At 44.5% G+C, this 19,671-nt stretch overlaps 1 protein-coding gene across 1 annotated transcript; it reads right to left on the minus strand.

The window, feature by feature from the left end:
* Positions 1–205: 205 nt before the first annotated feature.
* On the minus strand, positions 206–17,992 carry APMAP (adipocyte plasma membrane associated protein). The gene is made up of 9 exons (XM_054063841.1): positions 17,843–17,992; positions 13,538–13,654; positions 9,591–9,706; positions 7,766–7,858; positions 6,025–6,141; positions 4,588–4,762; positions 3,582–3,716; positions 3,021–3,213; positions 206–1,640 (listed from the first exon to the last, which is right to left on the minus strand). The coding sequence occupies exons 1-9, from the start codon at positions 17,932–17,934 to the stop codon at positions 1,431–1,433; spliced, it is 1,248 nt and encodes a 415-aa protein (XP_053919816.1). The 5' UTR covers positions 17,935–17,992; the 3' UTR covers positions 206–1,430.
* Between the last annotated feature and the right edge of the window lie 1,679 nt (positions 17,993–19,671).

The following is a 19,671-nucleotide window of genomic DNA, read 5'->3' on the forward strand; positions in this document are numbered from 1 at the left end:
CACACAACAAGGCCACAGCAGCGCTGACAGCAGAGAATCACTTTCATTTGCATTTCCCTCCATTAATAAGGACAAGAACAGGACAATGAAAGCAGATGACATTTTTAACATCACCTTCCCCTTCTCTGGTGCTTTTCATTATATAGCAAGCAATTCTTCATTTCCTTTTCAAAGGTGAGGAAATTGAGCAGGAGTGTAAGTTTATGTTTGACTATCACCCAGTGGCAGGAAGAAAAAGAGCAGCGAAGTCTACAATCTCAGAGCAGGAATCAATCCACTAAATCACACAGCTGCTGAAGTAACCCCTCTAGTTCTTCAAGACAAAGTATTTTACTTTAAATGTAACAAAACAACTTTTTCTTAGTAGTAGTCGACAGAAAAGCATTCTTTGCATTTACCAAGCAGAGTATCTGTTAACAGAGGAAGTAAACCATTTCATCCAAAGATGCCAGAAAGCATCCATGAGCTACTACCACATTCCAAAGCCTTCCTCATCCACTATTACCAGATTTTACTGGGGCCCTTTCAGTCCACATTCATCTTCAGATACCAACCTGTCCCAAAACCTTTATTAGTTCTCCATAAAACACACACTGAAGAGGATTCCTGCAGCTCACCCTCTTCCCTCCCATGTCCCTCACAAATGGCCACTACTGATTTACAGGATCCGGTAAACACAAAGGAAATACAAGTGACCCTTTTTAACCCCACTGGAATTGGTTTTAATAAAAGAGAAAATGCAGCTTTCATTCATTAGCCGACTACAATGCTATCAAGAAACACAGCAGTCCAGACATAATGATCAAATTTGATTCTGCATGTTGATTAACAGTTAATTGTGGTTTCTGATGTTGATTACAGAGGCTGGAATTGAAGAAACCTGAATGGCGTAACTATATATCTAGGTGTGTTCTGGATATTGCTGCCTCTACCACAGCACCATTGTATGACATTGGAACATTCACTGTAATCACTCCTAAAAAGGAGGTTCTAAACCAGAAATAAACACATGCAAGACACGATCTTCAATCCAAATCATACAAAATTTGATTCCATACATCACAAATCCTCCCAGTGTAAGACAGTTGCATTACAGGTGACACATGACGTCTGTTTAAAATGACGCCAAACAGGATTGTGTGTGGAATAGCAATGGATTTTCTTTAAGGAGCATATAACTTTTGAAGAGTATGAAGATGTCTCACCACACTCCTCAGATACTAAATTACATGTGCTGATTCCAAAGCAAAGGCAGTTAAAACAAGGAAGAGCACGCATGCAGTGAGCTGCGCATTTTCCTATGGCAACATAATGTGTCATCACACGTTAACAGACTGTCTTTCACTTTTTGTCCACACTGCCTCAAACCCATTCTTCCTTCGTACCTCTGGAGCATTCTAGGACAGTGGCATGTTATCATGGATGGACAGTTAAACGTGCTGAAGATTGAGTCTGCAAATAAACGGAGAGCGGAAGGAGCCCAGGTAGAGATATCCATTGTGCTCATGTGCCTCACTAACATATGCTGCCGTCATTCCATTTGGATCGTGAAAGCTTCTTCTGTAGGATCCCGTCTCACTAAGTTCAACAACAAGGCTATATTTGGGCACAAACTTTGTCACGGTTTCCTGACTCAGCAACTAAAATAAAAGGAAAAAAGAGAATTAACAACAAAAGATTTTATTCTCCACCATTAGAACTCGGACACTTACAGTCTCCTTGGAAGAAGCAGCTAAGAACATAAGCACACATTTTGAGTAAACACTATTACACAGGCTTAACATGTTAACATCTGCAAAAAACAACTTAAAAATCAAAAAGAGACCAGCACAGCAGCAGACTTTGCTCTAGCGCAAGGCTGGAAGGATGTCCCCACAGAAGACCTTAACCTGGAGAAGAGGATACTGAGAAGAGATCTCAGTCCACAGCTTCCTCACAAGGTTAGGAGGGAGAGCAGGCACTGCACCCTCGTCTGGCCACCAATGATAGGACCTAAGAGAACGGCAGGAAGATGTGCCAAGGGAGGGTTAGGCTGGATATTAGGAAAAGGTTCTTCACCCAGAGGGTGGTGGAGCACTGGAACAGCTCCCCCAGAAAGCAGTCCCAGCGCCAAGCCTGACAATATTCCAGAAGCATTTGAACAATGCATTCAGATACACGGTGTGAATGTTGGGGTTGTCCTATGTAGGGACAGGAGTTGGACCCGATGATGCTTATGGGTCCATTCCAACTTAGAACATTCTAGGATTCTAAGACATCAGCTTGTTCTGGTGCGCTGATGTCAAGTTGCAGGAATCACACTCTGCTCCCCACAGCATCAGTTTAAGGCTTCTGCACTGTACCAGGAGAGACAACAGGTTTTATAGGGACAGCACAGAGTTTGTTTAGCCAAAATGGGACTTCCATCCTGCACACTGCATGTTGATTGCATTTGTTTGGTTTATTTTTTGAGAATGGAAATATTTCCAAGTCTTTGTACTGTTTAAAAAGCACCAGGCCATTTCTTTAGCATCAGATATCCCTTAAAAAAACACATTATCCTTGCTCATCCTCATGCTAAAGCAGGATGTGACATAACAGGCATATTGAGTCAAACCAAAGTATCATCTAGCAGCATATACAAAATATACACTGTCTCTTAGGATGCCCAGGGCAGTCATTAGGACAGGCCAGATTTCCCAAATACTCTCTGGACACCTGACAATAAGTAACTTGGGCATTTCTGGTACAAAGGTGAAGTCTTCACATATTCCAATGTAGATCCTGTGTTTCTGCATGGATAAGTCTCTTTCTTTCCTGAGATCAAGATGGAAGACAACTTAAGGGAGGTGCACCTGCTACTCTGAGAAGGTAATGTTAATGTTAGTTTTACAACCTATAGTTATGCAAGGACTGTTCTCCATGGGGGACAACTACAATAGCAATAAAAAGATCTTTAAAAAAATCTTCCTGTGAAGAGGAAGAAACAGGACAAACATTTATCATGTCCATTCCTATACTAAAAGTATATTTTTTTTTACCTTAAATATCAGCCTTCTAATCCATGGCTTTTCAGACAAGAAATCCCATGAAGAAAATCCAGGATTGGGCCGGACAGCTGCCATAGCTACCCAATATCCTCCAGAGCTGCTTAACCTGATATTATCTGGAAGACCAGGCATATTCTCAACAAACATATCTGCTCCACCTTTCATCAGCCCAGACACATAATACCTGAAAATTACAGACAGTAGGATTAGGACATCTTAACTCAAGTAGTTTAGTAAATAGAAGTCCCAAAAGGAATTAACTTAAAATAAAATAATTTAATTTATATTTATTTTTTTCCTTATTTTGGTACAGGGAAACACAGCACAGTCACATTCTCCAGAAAGTCAGCTTACTTCTCTGCACTCATGATGGAAAGATGATGCAGTCCAGATGCTAACAGTGAAAGAAAAAATTACGTATTAAGGAAGGCCACCTTCTTTGTCCTTGATAAGCAGGCATGAAGAGCATGTAAGGGTTTTCTTTCATCATTCAACTCATTATTTAAACAATCTCTAAGCAGAGAGTAGCAAGAATTTCAAAGTCATACTCGCCTTCTAATTCTAGCCATGGTTGTTTCCTGGACCAGGACAAAATCTTCTGCAGGAGATAGCTGGACGCCATTGGGAAACCTCAGCCCCACCATTAAGACTTTCACTTCTTTCGTTACTGTGTCATATTCAAGTAGCCTAAAAAGAAAGTGTATATATGGGTTTGAGTGAAGACAAATATTTACTCATCTTGGTTTTATTCTCCAGGCATTCTACCTTCTCGCACATGCACGTAAGATCACAGAATCATAGAATACTTTTGGTTGGAAGGGACCTTAAAGATCATCTATTTCCAAACCCCCTGCCATGGGCAGGAACACATCCCACTAGATCACGCTACCCAAGGCCCCACCCAACCTGTCCTTGAACACCTCCAAGGGTGGGGTATCCAGGACTCCTCTTGGCAACCTGTTTTGGCAGCATTCAGGAAGGATTTAGGCTGAATATAATGCTAACACACTCCCTTTTAAAACACATGTTTCGTGCAAGTCCTCTCAGATGAAGAAGAGGGATCTCTTACTTCACTGCAGGTCTCATTAGTAACATCCACACACTCCCTCACACTATCCAGGACAATGCAATATTTGCACAGGTAGTTCATAAAGAGAAAAATCTTAAGGTCCAAGGAAGTAGTGAAGTCAGGGCCTCCAAGAAACTTGGGGAGGGGCTCTTTATGGGGGAGTGCAGGGATAGGATGAGGGGGAATAGTTTTAAGCTGAAAGACGGGAGATTTAGATATTAGGAAGAAATGCTTTCCTGTGAGGGTGGTGAGGCACTAGCACAGGTTACCCAGAGAAGGCATGGATTCCCCATCCCTGAGGTGTTCAAGGACAGGTTGGATCAAGTTTTGATCAACCTGAAGCTGTGGGACGTGTTTCTGCCCATGGCAGGGGGGTTGGAACTGGATGAGCTTTAAGGTCCCTTCCAAACAATTCTATGATTCCACTCCTACTCCACTCCTACAGCTGAGCTTACAGTAAGTTAAATGCCTAGGGGAGGAGATACTTGCCGTCCATCATCTGTGCCTTCCATAAGCAAGAATAAGTAATCCCGTCTTTGCCATTTGCTACTGGAATCAGTGAAGTAGATTTTCCTCCCGTCTCGGGTCACTGTAAGATCATTCACAAATGCTAACTTCTGGCCTTCAATTGGCATTTTGGTGGACACAAGCATTTTTGTTTCACCTGGTTACAAAAAGAAGAAGGGAAAAAAAAAGGGTATACAAGGCAATCTTTTGTACGTCCTGCCTTGGAAATTAGTTAAATACAAACATGAAATTAGCAGGCACCTCACTTTTTTTCCCCTATTCATGGTTCTGTTAAGTAATAAGGTTTTGGGCTGTAATGGAACAATGCCAAACATGAATGACCAGGAGAAAATACTCTTCAAAAAAACTGAAACAGTAGATGATGTTCCCTGTTGATGTGCCAGACTTCTCACATTTCTGAAGCCCATATGAAGCCGAGTGCAGGCTTGGGTGCCAGTCTTGTAGAAGGATGCAGACAAGCTAATCGCTGCCCCTTCTTTCCTCATAAATCTGTACATACAAGGAGTACTACACTCTAAATGTTAAAACAGCAGGTGCACTAAACTGCTCTGCCACACATGACCAGACAAATTAAGGTCAAATATCTACAAATCAACCAAAATCTATTTGGGCATAGGGTCTGAGTTTGTTTGTTCACTTGCTTTTGTCATGACTGAACTGCTACGGTAGCTGTCTGCGATCCAAAGGGGACACCTTGATCCAGAGCCACAGTCTGAGCTCCTCAATTACATCTCACTCAGTGTTTGCTCATCTCCCTCTTCTCACCTGAAGGCAACCTGGAGATGCTAATTGTCAGAAAAAAATCAACTCTACATGAAAGCAACTACTCCTTTTTAATAATACAGCTCCTAAAACTGAGATTTGGCTCAGAGACATCCAGCAAAGGACAGGATGCAACAGCACCTTCTTCATCAAGAACAAACCACTTTATCTTCAGCCATACCAAAATATACCCTTCTTCACTTGCTGTAGATTAGGGTCACAGGAAAATTAAGAGCTCTTCACTACCACACCACAAGATCAAGGCAGAAACAACAGTACAGCAAACACACAAAAGCTTTATGTAACAGCAATGTTCAGGGTTTTTTTTTTTCTCCTCTTTATGAAAACTGAAACAGCTGCTCAGAGCTTTTCTCGTGGATCCTGAGGTACCAATTTTGACAACCAAAAGCATACATCAGCAGAAGATAAGCCACTGGTAACCCTGATCCAGACAGAAATAAAGAGGAAATGTTTGCTATAATAAAATTAATATCGAGTTCTCATAGCATATTTCACACAGACTGTTCAAAACCACTTTACAAAGAAGGCAGGCATCATTTTGCCTGCAGCGTCTGGCAAAACTGCAAATGAAGCCCAGATTTGGCAGTGGAAGAGAACTGATCAGGAAAGTCATACCTGTACCAGGATCAACTTCATAGAGTCCATAATAAGCATCTGCCACAAAAAGGGTGTTATTTGGCCCCACCCTGATGCCAAGCGGCCTTCCACACGTTGGCTCATCTTCATGGGTTCCTTAGGAAACAATTGTAAAATGGTTTTCTAAATAGAAATAAATACAAGGCATTCAGGCAGCTTACAGAGATCAAACGGTAGCTTAACAAAACTCCATGGCCAGCACCGCACACATTCACTAAAGAAATTATTCTTTCTTTCCTAGTCGTGAGTGGAACAGATATTCCCATGTTTTCACCACTGTAGAGATAATCCTATAAATTGCCAGGCTAGGAGTTAGATCACAGGTGCCCCAAGTAGGGCTGAAATGTCAGAAAATTGGATTTAACCAAATGCTTCCTCTCAGAAAGAAAGGAAAAATAAAAATATGCACGTACACCTTGAAACCTTCTTTTTATACAAAGGTCTAATGCTGTCATGAAACAGCCGGTTTCAAGACATAGATACATAAGATATCTGCATGAGGAAGAAAGGGAAGATTCTGAAACTGAAAAATTGATGTCTGCTTGAGTCTTGAATAACTACAAAGTTAGAACATCTGTAGTCTGAAAGATGACCAAGATAAACTTCTGAAGAAGGTACTCGTCTACAGCCTTTCCACTTCTCTCCCAAGCCTGAGGAGGGCAACACAGAAATCTAAGCTCCTCGCTACCTCTCTGGCCGCAAAGAAATAGGACAGCGTAACTTTCCCACCTCTCCCAAGCGGTACAAGTCAAATAGAAATGAGGAGGCAACTCTCATATCCATCCCAACACACATTCACACCTAAAGAGCAGCTGGAAGTCCAGCATCCTATCAGCCAGCAGCACACTTTGTTGGCTGTCAGCACCAGGGCTCTCCTACCTGTTCAGCAGCCAAGGGAGCTCTTCCAAATCAGTCCAGAGCCCAAACACGGAACATCCATGCAAAATTACACAGTTAAAATGCTGAATGTATGAGCTACATGGACAGAAACAGTTCCTACCCATCATTTCTGTCTAACTGGCAACCAGCACAGGCCTGCAGAACCTCATGTAAGCTACTACATCGCTACCATAAATAAAACCACCCACAGTCTCAACAAACAGCAGCCAGGTGGTACAGAGATGTCCAATGTTAAGCTTCCCCATAGAAATGGTTCTGTTAATAAACAAGCTACTACCACTGTTCCCTCACTCAGTTCCAGAAATGCCATTAAATGAAGCAAATAAGTGGTTCAGAAAGAGGGGTGGAATTCAACAAGGAACAACTGCAATGTAACAGGGAGAAAACAGAAGTATCATGACCAATGGAAGAGGGGAATAAGGAGAGGCTCTTTATCAAGGAGTGCAGGATAGGATGAGGGGGAATAGTTTTAAGCTGACAGAGGGGAAATTTAGATGAGATATTAGGAAGAAATGTTTCCTTTGAGGGTGGTGAGGCACAGGTTGCCCAGAGAGGTCGTGGATGCCCCGTCCCTGGAGGTGTTCAAAGCCAGATGGGATGAGCCAGATGGGCTTTGAGCAACACGATGGAGTGGAAGCTGTCCCTGCCCATGGCAGCAGGGTTGGAACTGGATGGGCTTTAAGGCCCCTTCCAACCCAAACTATTCTAGGATTCTATGACATGCACTTGCATGAGTAATCCAGACAGAACACCAGTCTAATCAACACAAGCCCTGACCCAGATGTTTTCAGACACACTACTTTGAGGAGCTGTCACTCACCACATGGACCATGGCCAATTCTGGCTACTGTGTGTATTTCTCCATCTTCAATTTTGATAATCTTCCCATCAGCTGTCCCAGTAAACAGCACATCTGCAAAAACAAACAACGTGATAAGCTTGATGACAAAACTGGAGTGGCAAATGTCCTTCTACATGATCCTTCTCATAGCATGAAGCAGAGTTCATGTTTAAGATACAGTAACAGACTCTTATTCAGTCATAGCAGAAGAATAAAGAGGGAAGGGGAAAGATGAAGTTAAATAAGAGTATTTGGCTCAAATTCTTCCAATTCAAAGAGAAGAAAAGATTTAAGCTTTAGGAGTTATAAATACGGGATATAAAGCTTTTCACCCCTAAGTGCTCCAACTCTTTGGTTAAAGGTGGATTTAGCAGCTTAATGACCAGTCACTGGATTTATCCCTCTCGGCAAACGTCTACATCACCATAACGTATAATCAGATCCTGCATCCATCTCACCACTCAAAGACTGACCAGATAAAGCTTCTCATCATCACACAGCTTACATAGCTGCTGGGCACACACCGATGTCCATATTGTATCCATTCTTGCAAAGAATTACAAAACCCAGAGCAATCCAAAGATCACCCGAACTAAAAACATTGCCAAATCGCTGTATTCGTGCCAAAACATGTGATAGCGTAAGACTGATTCACAAACAACACAAACGTTTCTATATAACCAAGCAAAGCAAAAGACCATTGGATTAGTAGACTCCATTGCTTGTACTTTTCCACCTCCAATTTGATTAACATTTTAAGTTTGCTAATTACACTTTTACAAGGGTATAAAAAGACTCCGACATTTATTCATACAGAACTTATTCCAAGATAGGTTGATTATTTCACCCATGGGTCAACTGTCCTTGCAGGAAGGTTTGCTTAAAGAGTTTTCAATGAGACTGATAGGTAACAGAAAGCAATCAGTAAGCCCTTCAACACGTTGTTAATAGAAATAGCAGATAAAGCATAATGGAAGGAATTTACAGTAGTTTCTTGCTAGTTAAAACATTTTTTTTTAATATTTTACTGATTTATTAGAAGATATAGCAGAATGGAAATAAATTATACAGCTACTGAGCACATCTTGTACTGAAGGATGCTTCAATAAAGGCCTTGCTTCCAACTCCCACACCATCTCCTTTTCACACTGAAACAGTCAAGAACTTAAGTCTTAAGAGCAGTTCCCAGACTTATCCCCTTCAGGAGGCACAGGGAACAGCCTCTGCACAAAACTGCTTTATTGCTAAGTGAGTGTCTCCCCATTATAAGCTCGGCCACCTCATTAGGAAACTCCTCAGAGCCTTTGTGATGTGGTGAGAACACACGTGCCATAAGAGAGGAGTACAGGCTGGGACCTGTAGTACACACAATATATGCTGCTTCTCAGATTATTATTTTTTCTGTCATATAAGCAAAAATTAGCACTACAAAACTCAGACAACAAGCATTAGAAGGGTAGACAGCACTCTGTAAATACTAATTCCCAGTTAACAGCAGGCCAAATGTAAAACAGGACCACCTCCTTCAGACATAAGCAGCCCCTAGACTCTATTGCTGATGCTTTCAGTCCTGGAAGACAGGTATTTTTAATCTGGCAACAAGATTCATTTTTGCACTGGAGAAAGAGGTGAAAAGAAGTATAGAGCAGCCAGTATAGAGCAGCTGCAAAACAAAGTTACTTTTTTTAAAACCTCCGTATTCAAAATAGCTTGAGAGTTTATTATCTAAGAGCTATATTGCTGAGCAAATCATTGGAGCACTATCAAAGACCCTTCTTTAAAAGGTTGTTTTGGCAGTGCTTACCCCCAATATTGGCAATGGACTCCGGTCCAACCAGCTGGTTTTCCCATAGCCGCTCAGCTTTTCGTAACTCGACGTTGGGCTCTAGCACGCCCGTCAGGAGGGGAGGCTCCTTCAAACTGCAAAAGAGGGCACAAACCTCATGATCCTTTGTGCAAATCTGCAAACACTCTTGAGCAATATATTGGATTATTTTTTTTCCCCACTTTACCAACTTCTGCAAACCTGACCTATGTATTTCAGTATATTTCAAGAAAGAAAACCCAGCTGACAAGGATCGTAATTTTCTGGTTCTGATGATCAGAAAAATTACATTTATGTGTTCTGAAGACATATATGGAAATCTATACAGCTTCAAGTCCAACAACACATTCCTGAAAGGATGTTGTAGCGAGGTGGGTGCTGGTTCCTTCTGCCAAGCAACAAGTGATAGGATGAGTGGAAATGGCCTCAAGTTGTACCGGGGAGGTTTAGATGGGCCATTAGGAAAAATTTCTTTACTGAATGAGTGGTGAAGCACTGGAAAAGACTGTCCAGAGAAGTGGTGGAGTCTCTGTCCTTGGAGGTGTTCAAAAAATGTGTAGCCATGACCCTTCAGGACATGGTTTAGTAGGCACAGTGGCATTGGGGTGATGGCTGGACTGGAAGATCTTAAAGGTCTTTTCGAACCTCAAGGATTCTATAATTTTAGTACATTCCCAGCTCACCTATCTTACATAAAGGCAAAGGATCTCAGCATGGCCACAACACAAAAGAATAACTGCTTCCTTACTCACCTGAATTATTTGTTTGTACAAAACCATTTTTTCCTAAGTTGATATATGCAAATTTCTAAAAAAAATTTAAATTTAAAAACCTGTCATTTAACACTACTCAGAGATCTCACAGCACATAGCATTTTCAGAATAACAAAAATATAATTTTTAATTAATGATCAGCTTAGAGTTAGTGAAAAAAGCACTCCTGTAGTTTGAGCACTAGGAGATACATGCTTTTGTACCATATAGAAACATATATTCTCATTTATGACCTGAATGTAGTCCCACAAAGATAAACTGAAAGGATTTCATTGCACATAAAGAGCCTTGAACTGAAATCTCCAAATGACACAATGCAGTCCAATCTTCCAAGCCCTTGTTCACATGAATGGGCAGGTTCAAGCCAACTGGAGTTCCAGCCAGCTACAGAGACACGGAGAAGGGAGGAAGATGTCTACACAACTTCAACTTAAATGGCAGGCTCCGAAGTACTGTGCTTCAACATCCACCTGCTGACAAATAAGTTTCATACACAAGGCATCTCAGCCTCCATGAGTTAAGGATTTCAAGTTATTACTCAAAGTTGCGCACACGCACAGGGCGGTAAGCTCATTAGGGGTTTGTTCAGAAGAGTACACTAAAGCTCCTAAGTTTTGAAGGAATTTTGCAACTCTTTCTTTCAATAATTCCTTACATAACCACAAGTGAATGCCTTCCGCCTGTAGAATCCTAAAAAGACGAAGTTTGACTCAAAAACTTGTGCACCTCCACAGGATCCAGAACCCATTTGTCATCAACCATACTGCAACTCAACTGCTTAAATGGTTAAAATCATAACAATTTCTAGAGCTTCAGTGACTGGGGGTAAAAGTCACCCAAAACTGCAAACTATAAAAGCTGTGACAATTGAACGTAGGTTTACAACAAAAATTCAAAAGGAGAAAAAAGTACATACTTTTTTCTGTCTGGTTACAGACAGAAAACTTGCCTTTAAATATGGAACTGGATGACCTTTAAGGTTCCTTCCGATGCAAACCATCCTATGATTCTATGCATTACTGCAGTGGCAAAGCCAATTGAATTAGTAGCTCCTGTCCAAAGAAGATTTACAGCAGAGTTGTCTTCACAACACTAAAAAATTTGGTTTTCATCCTCTCTTCAACATCATAGAGTTTCAGATGAGGGTAGCAGGCTTCACATAATGAATTCGTTCACTAGGAACGAACTGGACAGTTGTGTTCGCAAGAAGAAAATCCTCCCCCTCTTATGCTTCATTATTTCCAGCAGCTTCCAGGAATAACATCACCATTGGCAAACTAAATTTCTACACATTCGTTCACTGAAGGGATTGATTCAGAGAGCATCCACCTCCTTGAGCTTCTTCAAAACACTTCATAAACATCACCCGGAGTCATCGTATCAGTTGCACACTGGCAGTGAAGCTGAGGAGCTAATGAAGAATGTACAGCAACATAAGCCAGTGATTTGGGCAGGAAAAATATTTCTCCTCATTTCATAAACAAGACTTGAAGTAAGAAATTAAGTATGCAGAATACTGTTTCTCAAGACCAGAATTAGATGACGACCATATAATAGGAAAAAGATTATAGACATAGAAACATAGGATGGTTTGGGTTGGAAGGAAACTTAAAGCCCATCTAGTTCCAATCCGCCTGTCATGGGCAGGGACACCTCCCACTAGATCGCGTTGCTCAAAGCCTTATCCAACCTGGCCTTGAACATCTCCAGGGTTGGGGCATCCAGGACTTCTCTGGGCAACATGTGCCAGTGCCTCACTACTCTCACAGGAAAACAGTTCTTCCCAAGATCTCATCTAAATCTCCCCTCTTTCAGCTTAAAACTGCTCTGCCTTGTGCTACTCTGCACTCCCTGGTAAAAAAATCCCTCCCCAGCTTTCCAGTGGCCCCTTTCAGTACTGGAAGGCTGCCCTAAGGTCTCCCAGAGCCTTGTCCAGGCTGAACAACCCCAACTCTCTCAGCCTGTCCTCATATGGGAGGTGCTGCAGCCCTCAGATCATCTTTGTGGCCTCCTCTGGACTCGCTCTAACAGATCCATGTCCTTCCTGGGCTGAGGACTACAGGCGAGTTCTCATGAAAGTAGAGCAGATGGGCAGAATCCCCTTCCTCACCCTGCTGGTCACACTGCTTTGGATGCAGACCAGGATACTCCTTTTGATGTTGCCCACACACCCCGGTGGCTTTCAGAATTACCATTCAGCTGCAATATATCTTAGGGAAATGGCCTTTGTTAAACCCAACCACAGCAGAAAGCATTTCATTATGATTTGCAATGAGGCAGCTTATGTCTAATAGCCTCTTGGCAAGATTTGTAACTACTACCCTACCACACTGACAGTTTCTTTCAACTCTAGACGTGTTTACAGCGGTGCTGTTCCTTTTCATCAAGGAATTATCGAGTTAATCATAAATATGTAGCAGACTGAGCATTTTCACTTAGTTCAAAATGCCAGGAGCACTAGGCAGCCTGACTCTATCCTCCACTGCTAAAGCATTTCACAGACCACTTCTCCCAACACAGGTCATATCTTCTCATGCAACTAATTCACTGTTAGGTTGTACATTCAATACAGACCTTGAGTCAGACATTTATGAGCTCAGACAGGGCAGAAATCACCCAGCTGCACTGCTTTATGAGATCTGCATTTGAATGTAACATCACCACGTGGTTCTGCTGGTACAAAGCACCAAATCAACCCAGTCAGGTTACCCATTTCAATTCCATCCCTCAGATAAACAGTTTCTCTTTGACAGAGCTATGACAGAAAGGGTACAGTTTGGTCCTTAGTGAAAATGCAGTTTGTGTTCACAGAAAGCAAGAGAACACGTAAGTAACAGCAAGCTCCACTGACAGCTTGGACAGCAGAAAATAATTTTCTAGATTAATGATCAGAGGAGGTAATTCAGCTCCTTCAGTGATCAGCAGTGACACACGGCTGCACAAGATGTCTCAGAAACAGATCAGGTATGTGAGCCAAGCCATGGCGATGGATAACAGCACAATCACTCCTCAATTCCTTAATCCAGTTAGAACCGATTTACACATTTGGCTCTTGTTTGCTCAAAAAAACACCTCACAAACTCAAAACCACAGAACACATGACAGAAGTTACTTTTCAATAATATTTATTACAAAGCAAAAGCAATGATTTACCTTATAGGCTGAGGGTCTATAGGACAATCCAGCAGAACAGTTACTCCAAGTAGAGGCACAGTTAGAGACGCAGCCAAAGTCAGGAAGGTGACCCGGAACACCTTGCCACTGTAAGTACTGCCAAAACCAGAGAAGAAATAGGATTAACATGTTAAGCTGTTCTAAGATGTAATATCCATTAAAATATTTAACAGCTTATTTTCTTCACAAAAGGAACCAGAAATACATTTGCCCAAACACCACCTTGAATGATCAATTTTGACTTGGTAAGGATAAGAGTAGGGGATATTTATCCAGTCTCTGGCATCATATAAGGCAGAGAATTCTCATGTACAAGTTTCACATATGCCACAAGTTACAAGTTGACTAAAAAAAAAACCCCAAAGAACTGAGGTAGAGGGAGAAGTGATAACGTTTGGTTGGTTTTTTTTTTTTTTTTAATTTGATCTCCATTTTGGGCAACGGTTTCTACTCCAGCAGAAAGATTGGATTAAAAGTTACCTAAAAAAAAAGAGTGGACTAAATCAACAAACATTAGCTGAATTTAAATGAATACTTGCTTAAATTAGTGAGAATTGGTTTGAAACTGAAGCCCCAGCATGCAACAGAAAGTAAGCATCTTCTATTTACCGATCAAAACACAGAATATAAAAGTAAAAAATGTTCTTCCACAAGAGAAAAACAGGGTTTATTCTCAAATTGAGAGGCACCGATCAGGCATTTACAGCAGAAAGCACAGAACAACGCTCAATGAATCCTAGCCTTGAACTGGAAAAGCAGCTCCCATAGTTTTAGGTCCTCAGAACCATTTGCTTGTACAGCCAGCCAGTCTCCTTGCAGCGTCAGTTAAATAAAGGCAAGCAGTGCCTGATGGCTTTACATTAATCCTTGGACCACTTCCACCGTTTTGTCCTTCATCAGCCAATCATCCAGCCAGTCGGGAATGTGAATTCCTGTCCAGAGCAAAATATCACCACCGGGGAGCTAATGACGCGCACTTGCAGTTCTGACACCAGCCTCAAGGTAACCTTTGGGATTAGCAGATGGAACAGGAATGACAGAACTCAGCACAGATTAGCAGATAGAACACAAAAAACTTGGCATGGATTTGGTCATTGCTTGCATCCACAACGTACAGAAGTTGCAAAGTTCATAATTCATCATAGCTCTTTCCTGATGGCACAGCTCCTGTCAACGCTGCTCTTCTGGCAGCAGATGCAGGTGGTTGGGATGGAGCCCACCCCCAGTTCCACATGGTACACAATGGACTATCACCAAAACAAGCGGAGGGAATAGTTACTAGGATGCCAATAGCATACCATGACAAGAGCTTCCACTACTGCTAGCTCAAAGCCACAGACGGTCCCCCTCATTCCAAGGAGCGTTGTTAGCACTGCTGCTGTGGGTCACCAAACTTTCCCCAGCACCACCTGAGCCTATTACTTTTCCACCTGCACATCTATGTATTCCTGTGCTCAGTGATCTTAAAAATAAACTCCCAGTCTGTCTTCTATTGGATATCGAATCAAGAGTGGGTGGTAAAGATATGAGGGGATCCTCAAATTTACATGAAAAGAACAGTTCAGATGCCAGCGTTGTTCTTCCACTTATCCTTCAGAAGGTGAATGCTCAACACTCTAAGAGTGCTGTCAGCAGACACCTGAGCATCTCTGTGACAGCTGAGAACAGTGCACACAAAAGGAAATGGAGAAAGATGAGTGGGAACTCATCAGCTTAACTGTAACTCCTGAAAGCATGATTTAAGTACAGGTCATATTTAAAAGACATGTGGATGTGGCATGTAGGGACTTTGGCAATGTTAAGTTTAGAGTTCGACTCTATGATCAAAGGTCTTTTCCAATCTAAATGATTCTGTAATTGTGTGTGATTCCGATCCTCATTCAAACTTGCAAGGAGTTGACAATAAAGAAAAAAGGCAGGAAGAATGAGGTGACAAGCAAATTCACACTTCCAAGCCTGCAAACTGCTAGACCTCTTTCAAAAACTGCTGAAACCGTAAGAATATAAATAAAATCCAAAACCTATAAAAAACAAAACTCATCTGCTTGGAATCCTTACAAAAGTCAATAAACAAAATATACCAAACACAGAATACAGACAAATAAATTACTGACTGGTTACCAAAAATATTCACTGAAGTAATGGTTCACAAACACTGGTAAGCACAATGTAAATCCTTAGCTAATTGTGTCTCTGATAATTAATTCGGCATTGACTCCAGCCACCAATCTCAATAACGCAACCTACCAGGACACCAGCTATAACAGCAGTTCAGTTGTCACTAAGAACTAAAGGGAGAAGTTAGCATTTAAAAAGAGAGAGGAAGCTGGGCAGACAATGCTATGGGTCCCCACAACCAGAAGTCAGGGTTGCCTCATCCTCTTGGCAGAAGAACTATTGGGAGGCCAGAGGGGAAAGCAACTGCCATTAAGAGGTGTTTAGAAAGCATGTAGACATAGCACTTCATAACATGGTTTAGTAGGCACAGTGGTGTTGGGCTGATGGTTGGACTTAGGATCTTAGAGGTCCTTCCCAACCCTAGTGATTCTATGAGAAGAGTTTCTTCCATGGCTCCCAGGCAGAAAAAGGGCAGCCTCCAGAATTCCTTCCACTGGTATCATGCAGGACACACTCATGAGAATGGGACCCGTGGATACTCTGGATGATTGCTGGAGCCCTAGAAATTCAGCTGATTTGAACAGTTACCAAGTGAGGCTGGAGCCAGGAAGAGCAGCCTCCTAAGCTGAGAAATGATGATGCTCTTCTTCAAAAACAGAGGCTACGCACGCAAGCAAGCCACCACACGCAGTCTTTCATCCTGATGACCCTGAAGAGCAGAGACAAGAATCTGCAAGATGCTCAAACCAGAAGAGATATAATAGGTGAAGAACCAAAGTATTATAAGTTATCAGCTACTTTATTCAGCAGAAGGCAAAGCAAACACCACTACCTTCTTATTACAACTATTGTCTTTAGTTATAGTGAAGCTAATTGTCAATGAAATTTCTAAACAGAAAAATGTAAATGGAATCATCTTTAAATTAGTCACAAACAAATGGACTGCTTATAAGGTTATTCTATCTCAGACACATAGACTGGTCTTTAAACTGCAGATTACTCTTTAAACTATTACACAATAAAAACAGACTAACTAGAGCTGCACAGAGCTTAACCACGCCCACAACAGACCTGTGCAGATGATAAATAGGACTTAAAAAGACTCCTTCAAAAAACAAACTTATCAGCCACAAATTAAATCCTGGTTTCAGTAACAAGCTCTTCCAACAGTTTAGCAGAAGCAGCTGTACAGACTCTGCTCCCTCTGCCAGCTGGGGAGCTGGGAGATCAAGGACACCCCAGGGATGACACACAGAGGAGACCCAGCATCAACCGGTGCTGCCAACCAAGGTGCAAGGGAACCAAGGCCTTGCTCCCTCATCCACAGCAGCCTGCTCAACCCCGGGGCATCCAGCCAGCCCTGTCCACCCACTCTTGCCCAAGGCAGGACGTCCCTCATCTCCTCCCAACACACCGTCCCAGCCAGATCTCACAGAATCACAGACTGGTTTGAGTTAGAAGCGACCTTAAAGATATTCCAGTCCCAAGCCCCCTGCCATAGGTAGGGACACCTTCCACCGGATCACATTGCTCAAAGCCCCATCCAACCTGGCCTTGAACACCTCCAGGGATGAGGCATCCATGACTTCTCTGGGCAACCTGTGACAGTGCCTCACCACCCTCAAAGGAAAACATTTCTTCCTAAAATCTCATCCAGATCTCCCCTCTTTCAGCTTAAAACTGTCCCCACTCATCCTAGCTCTGCACTCCTCGATAAAGAGCCCCTCCCCAGCTTTCCTGTAGCCTCTTTCAGTACTGAAAGCTACTCTAAGGTCTCCCTGGAGGCTTCTCTTCTCCAAGCTGAACCAACCCAGTTCTCTCAGCCTGTCCTTGTATGGGAGATGCTCCAGCCCTCGAGTCATCTTCGTGGCCTTCCCTGGACTTGCTCTAAGAGGTCCCTACCCTCCCTGTGCTGAGGACTCCAGAGCTGAACGCAGGGCCTCAGGTGAGGTGTCACCAAAGAGAGGCAGAGGGGCAGAACCCCCTCCCTCACGCTGCCGGTCACACTGCTCGGGATGCAGCCGGGCACACGTTGACTTGCTGGGCTGTCAGCGCCCATTGCGGGCTCACGTCGGGCTTCCCGCAGGCCGGGCCCAATCCCCTACCCAGACCCCAGCCGCACCGAATCCCCGTTTTCCCGCCACGGGGAGCCACGGCGAGGCCCACCTGCCCTCCTTGGCCTCCTGCGCCGGGCTGTCCTCGGTGATGACCTGCGGGCGGAGCGGCCGCCGCTGCCGCAGCCCCTCCGCCTCATTCATCCTCGCGCTGCCGCCGCGCTGCGACCCACGCCCCCCGCCCAAGCTCTCCAATCACAGCCCAACTGCTCCCGTCGGCCACGCCCCCTGACCGCGTCCTCCAATCACAGCGCGGCTGCCGCCCGTCGGCCACACCCCCGCCCAAGCGCTCTAATCACACCCCAAGGACCCCTTGGGCCACGCCCCCTGACCCGCGAGCTCCAATCACAACCCGGGTGCCCCAAGGGCCACGCGCCCGCCCACACGCTCCAATCACAGCCCGGCTGCGCCAGCGCCCGCAGACCTGCCTCCTCCACCCACACTCGTTAGCCTCCCCACGACCACGCCTCCTTCAGTGCTCTGGCCACTCCCCCTCTGTTCTGTGATCACGCCCTTTCGTCTCTGGCCACGACCCCTCTCCTCTGGTCACGCCTTCTCGCCTTTGACCACGCCCCTTCTCTTCTATGGCCACGCCCCCTCTGGCCAAGACTGCTCGCTTCTACCTGGTCACGCCTCTTCTACTCTATGACCACGCCCCCGCGCTCTGGCCACGCCCTCTCCGCCCTCTGGCCACGCCCCAGCCCAGGAGGTCGCAGCCGCCCCGGTGCCGCGGCGAGTCGGTACCTGCCGGGTTGCACTAACTCCCATCGATGCCCCACGGCAGCCTCCGTGGGCAAGGCCGGTGCCGGAGCCGCTCCTCGCCGTGCCCGCAAGGTGGCGCCACGAATCCGCCAGGGAGGGAGCCAGGGACGGAGAGGCTGCTTTTCCCGGTGCAGTAGAACGGGGAGAGCAAATGGCTCTCCAGCTCCCGGGGTGTAAGGTGACAGAGCTGCCCCTCCTCCCCGCCCCCGACATACACGCCTTGTGCAGCCCGGGGTGACCCAGCCAGAGGCGAAGGGTGACCCGTCCACCCAGCGTTGTCAGCCGCGGGGCTCCCTCGAACATCACCTGTGCTTCTCTCTCTGGTAACACAACGTGATGAGACTTTTCTGCCTTCTTTTCCTTGCTCCGGAGCAGCAACATCACATGAAGGACCCTGGGTAGCAGCGCCAAGATCAGACTCACAGCTTTGTTAACATAGAATCATGGAATTGTTTGGGTCAGAAGGGACCTTAAAGCCCACCCAATCCCAACCCCCCTGCATGGGCAGGGACACATGGGCTGGATCAGGTTGCTCAAAGCCTCATCCAACCTCACCTTGAACACCTCCAGGGATGGGACAACCACGACCTCTCTGCACAACCTGTGCCAGTGCCTCAGCACCCTCACTGGAAAATATTTCTTCCTAAGATGTCATCTAAACCTCTCCTCTGTCAACTTAAAACCATTTCCCCTCTTCCTATACCTACACCCCCTGACAAAGAGCCCCTCCCCAGCTTTCCGGTAGCCCCTTTCAGTACTGGAAGGCTGTCTCCAGTACAGGTCTCACAGAGCCTTCTCTTCTCCAGGCTGAAGAACTCCAACCCTCTCAGCCTGTCCTCATGTGGAAGCGCTCCAGCCCTGTGATCATCTCTTTGTGGCCTCCTCTGGGCTCCAGCAGATCTTTGCTGTGCTGAGGACTCCACAACTGGATGCAGGACTCCAGGTGAGGTCTCACATGTGCAGAGTAGAGGGGGAGGATCCCCTCCCTCACCCTGCTGATCACATTCTTTTGATGCAGCCCAGGACACAGCTTTCTGAGCTGTAAGTACTCATTATTCGCTGCTGAGCTTCTAATCCACCAGCATCCACCCCCAACTCCCTCTCTTCAGGGCTGCCCTC

This window comes from Cuculus canorus, chromosome 3 (genome assembly GCF_017976375.1).
Source record: "Cuculus canorus isolate bCucCan1 chromosome 3, bCucCan1.pri, whole genome shotgun sequence".
In the NCBI taxonomy this organism is placed as follows: domain Eukaryota; kingdom Metazoa; phylum Chordata; class Aves; order Cuculiformes; family Cuculidae; genus Cuculus; species Cuculus canorus.

Excerpts from the sequence above, each read along its gene's own strand:
- APMAP (XM_054063841.1), bottom strand. The coding sequence starts at position 17,934 with ATGAATGAGGCGGAGGGGCTGCGGCAGCGGCGGCCGCTCCGCCCGCAG. Across the intron at positions 13,655-17,842 it reads CAGGAGGCCAAGGAGGGCAG|TACTTACAGTGGCAAGGTGT; the intron begins GTGGGCCTCGCC and ends TGGTTTTGGCAG. Across the intron at positions 3,214-3,581 it reads ACCATGGCTAGAATTAGAAG|GTATTATGTGTCTGGGCTGA; the intron begins GCGAGTATGACT and ends TGTAATTTTCAG.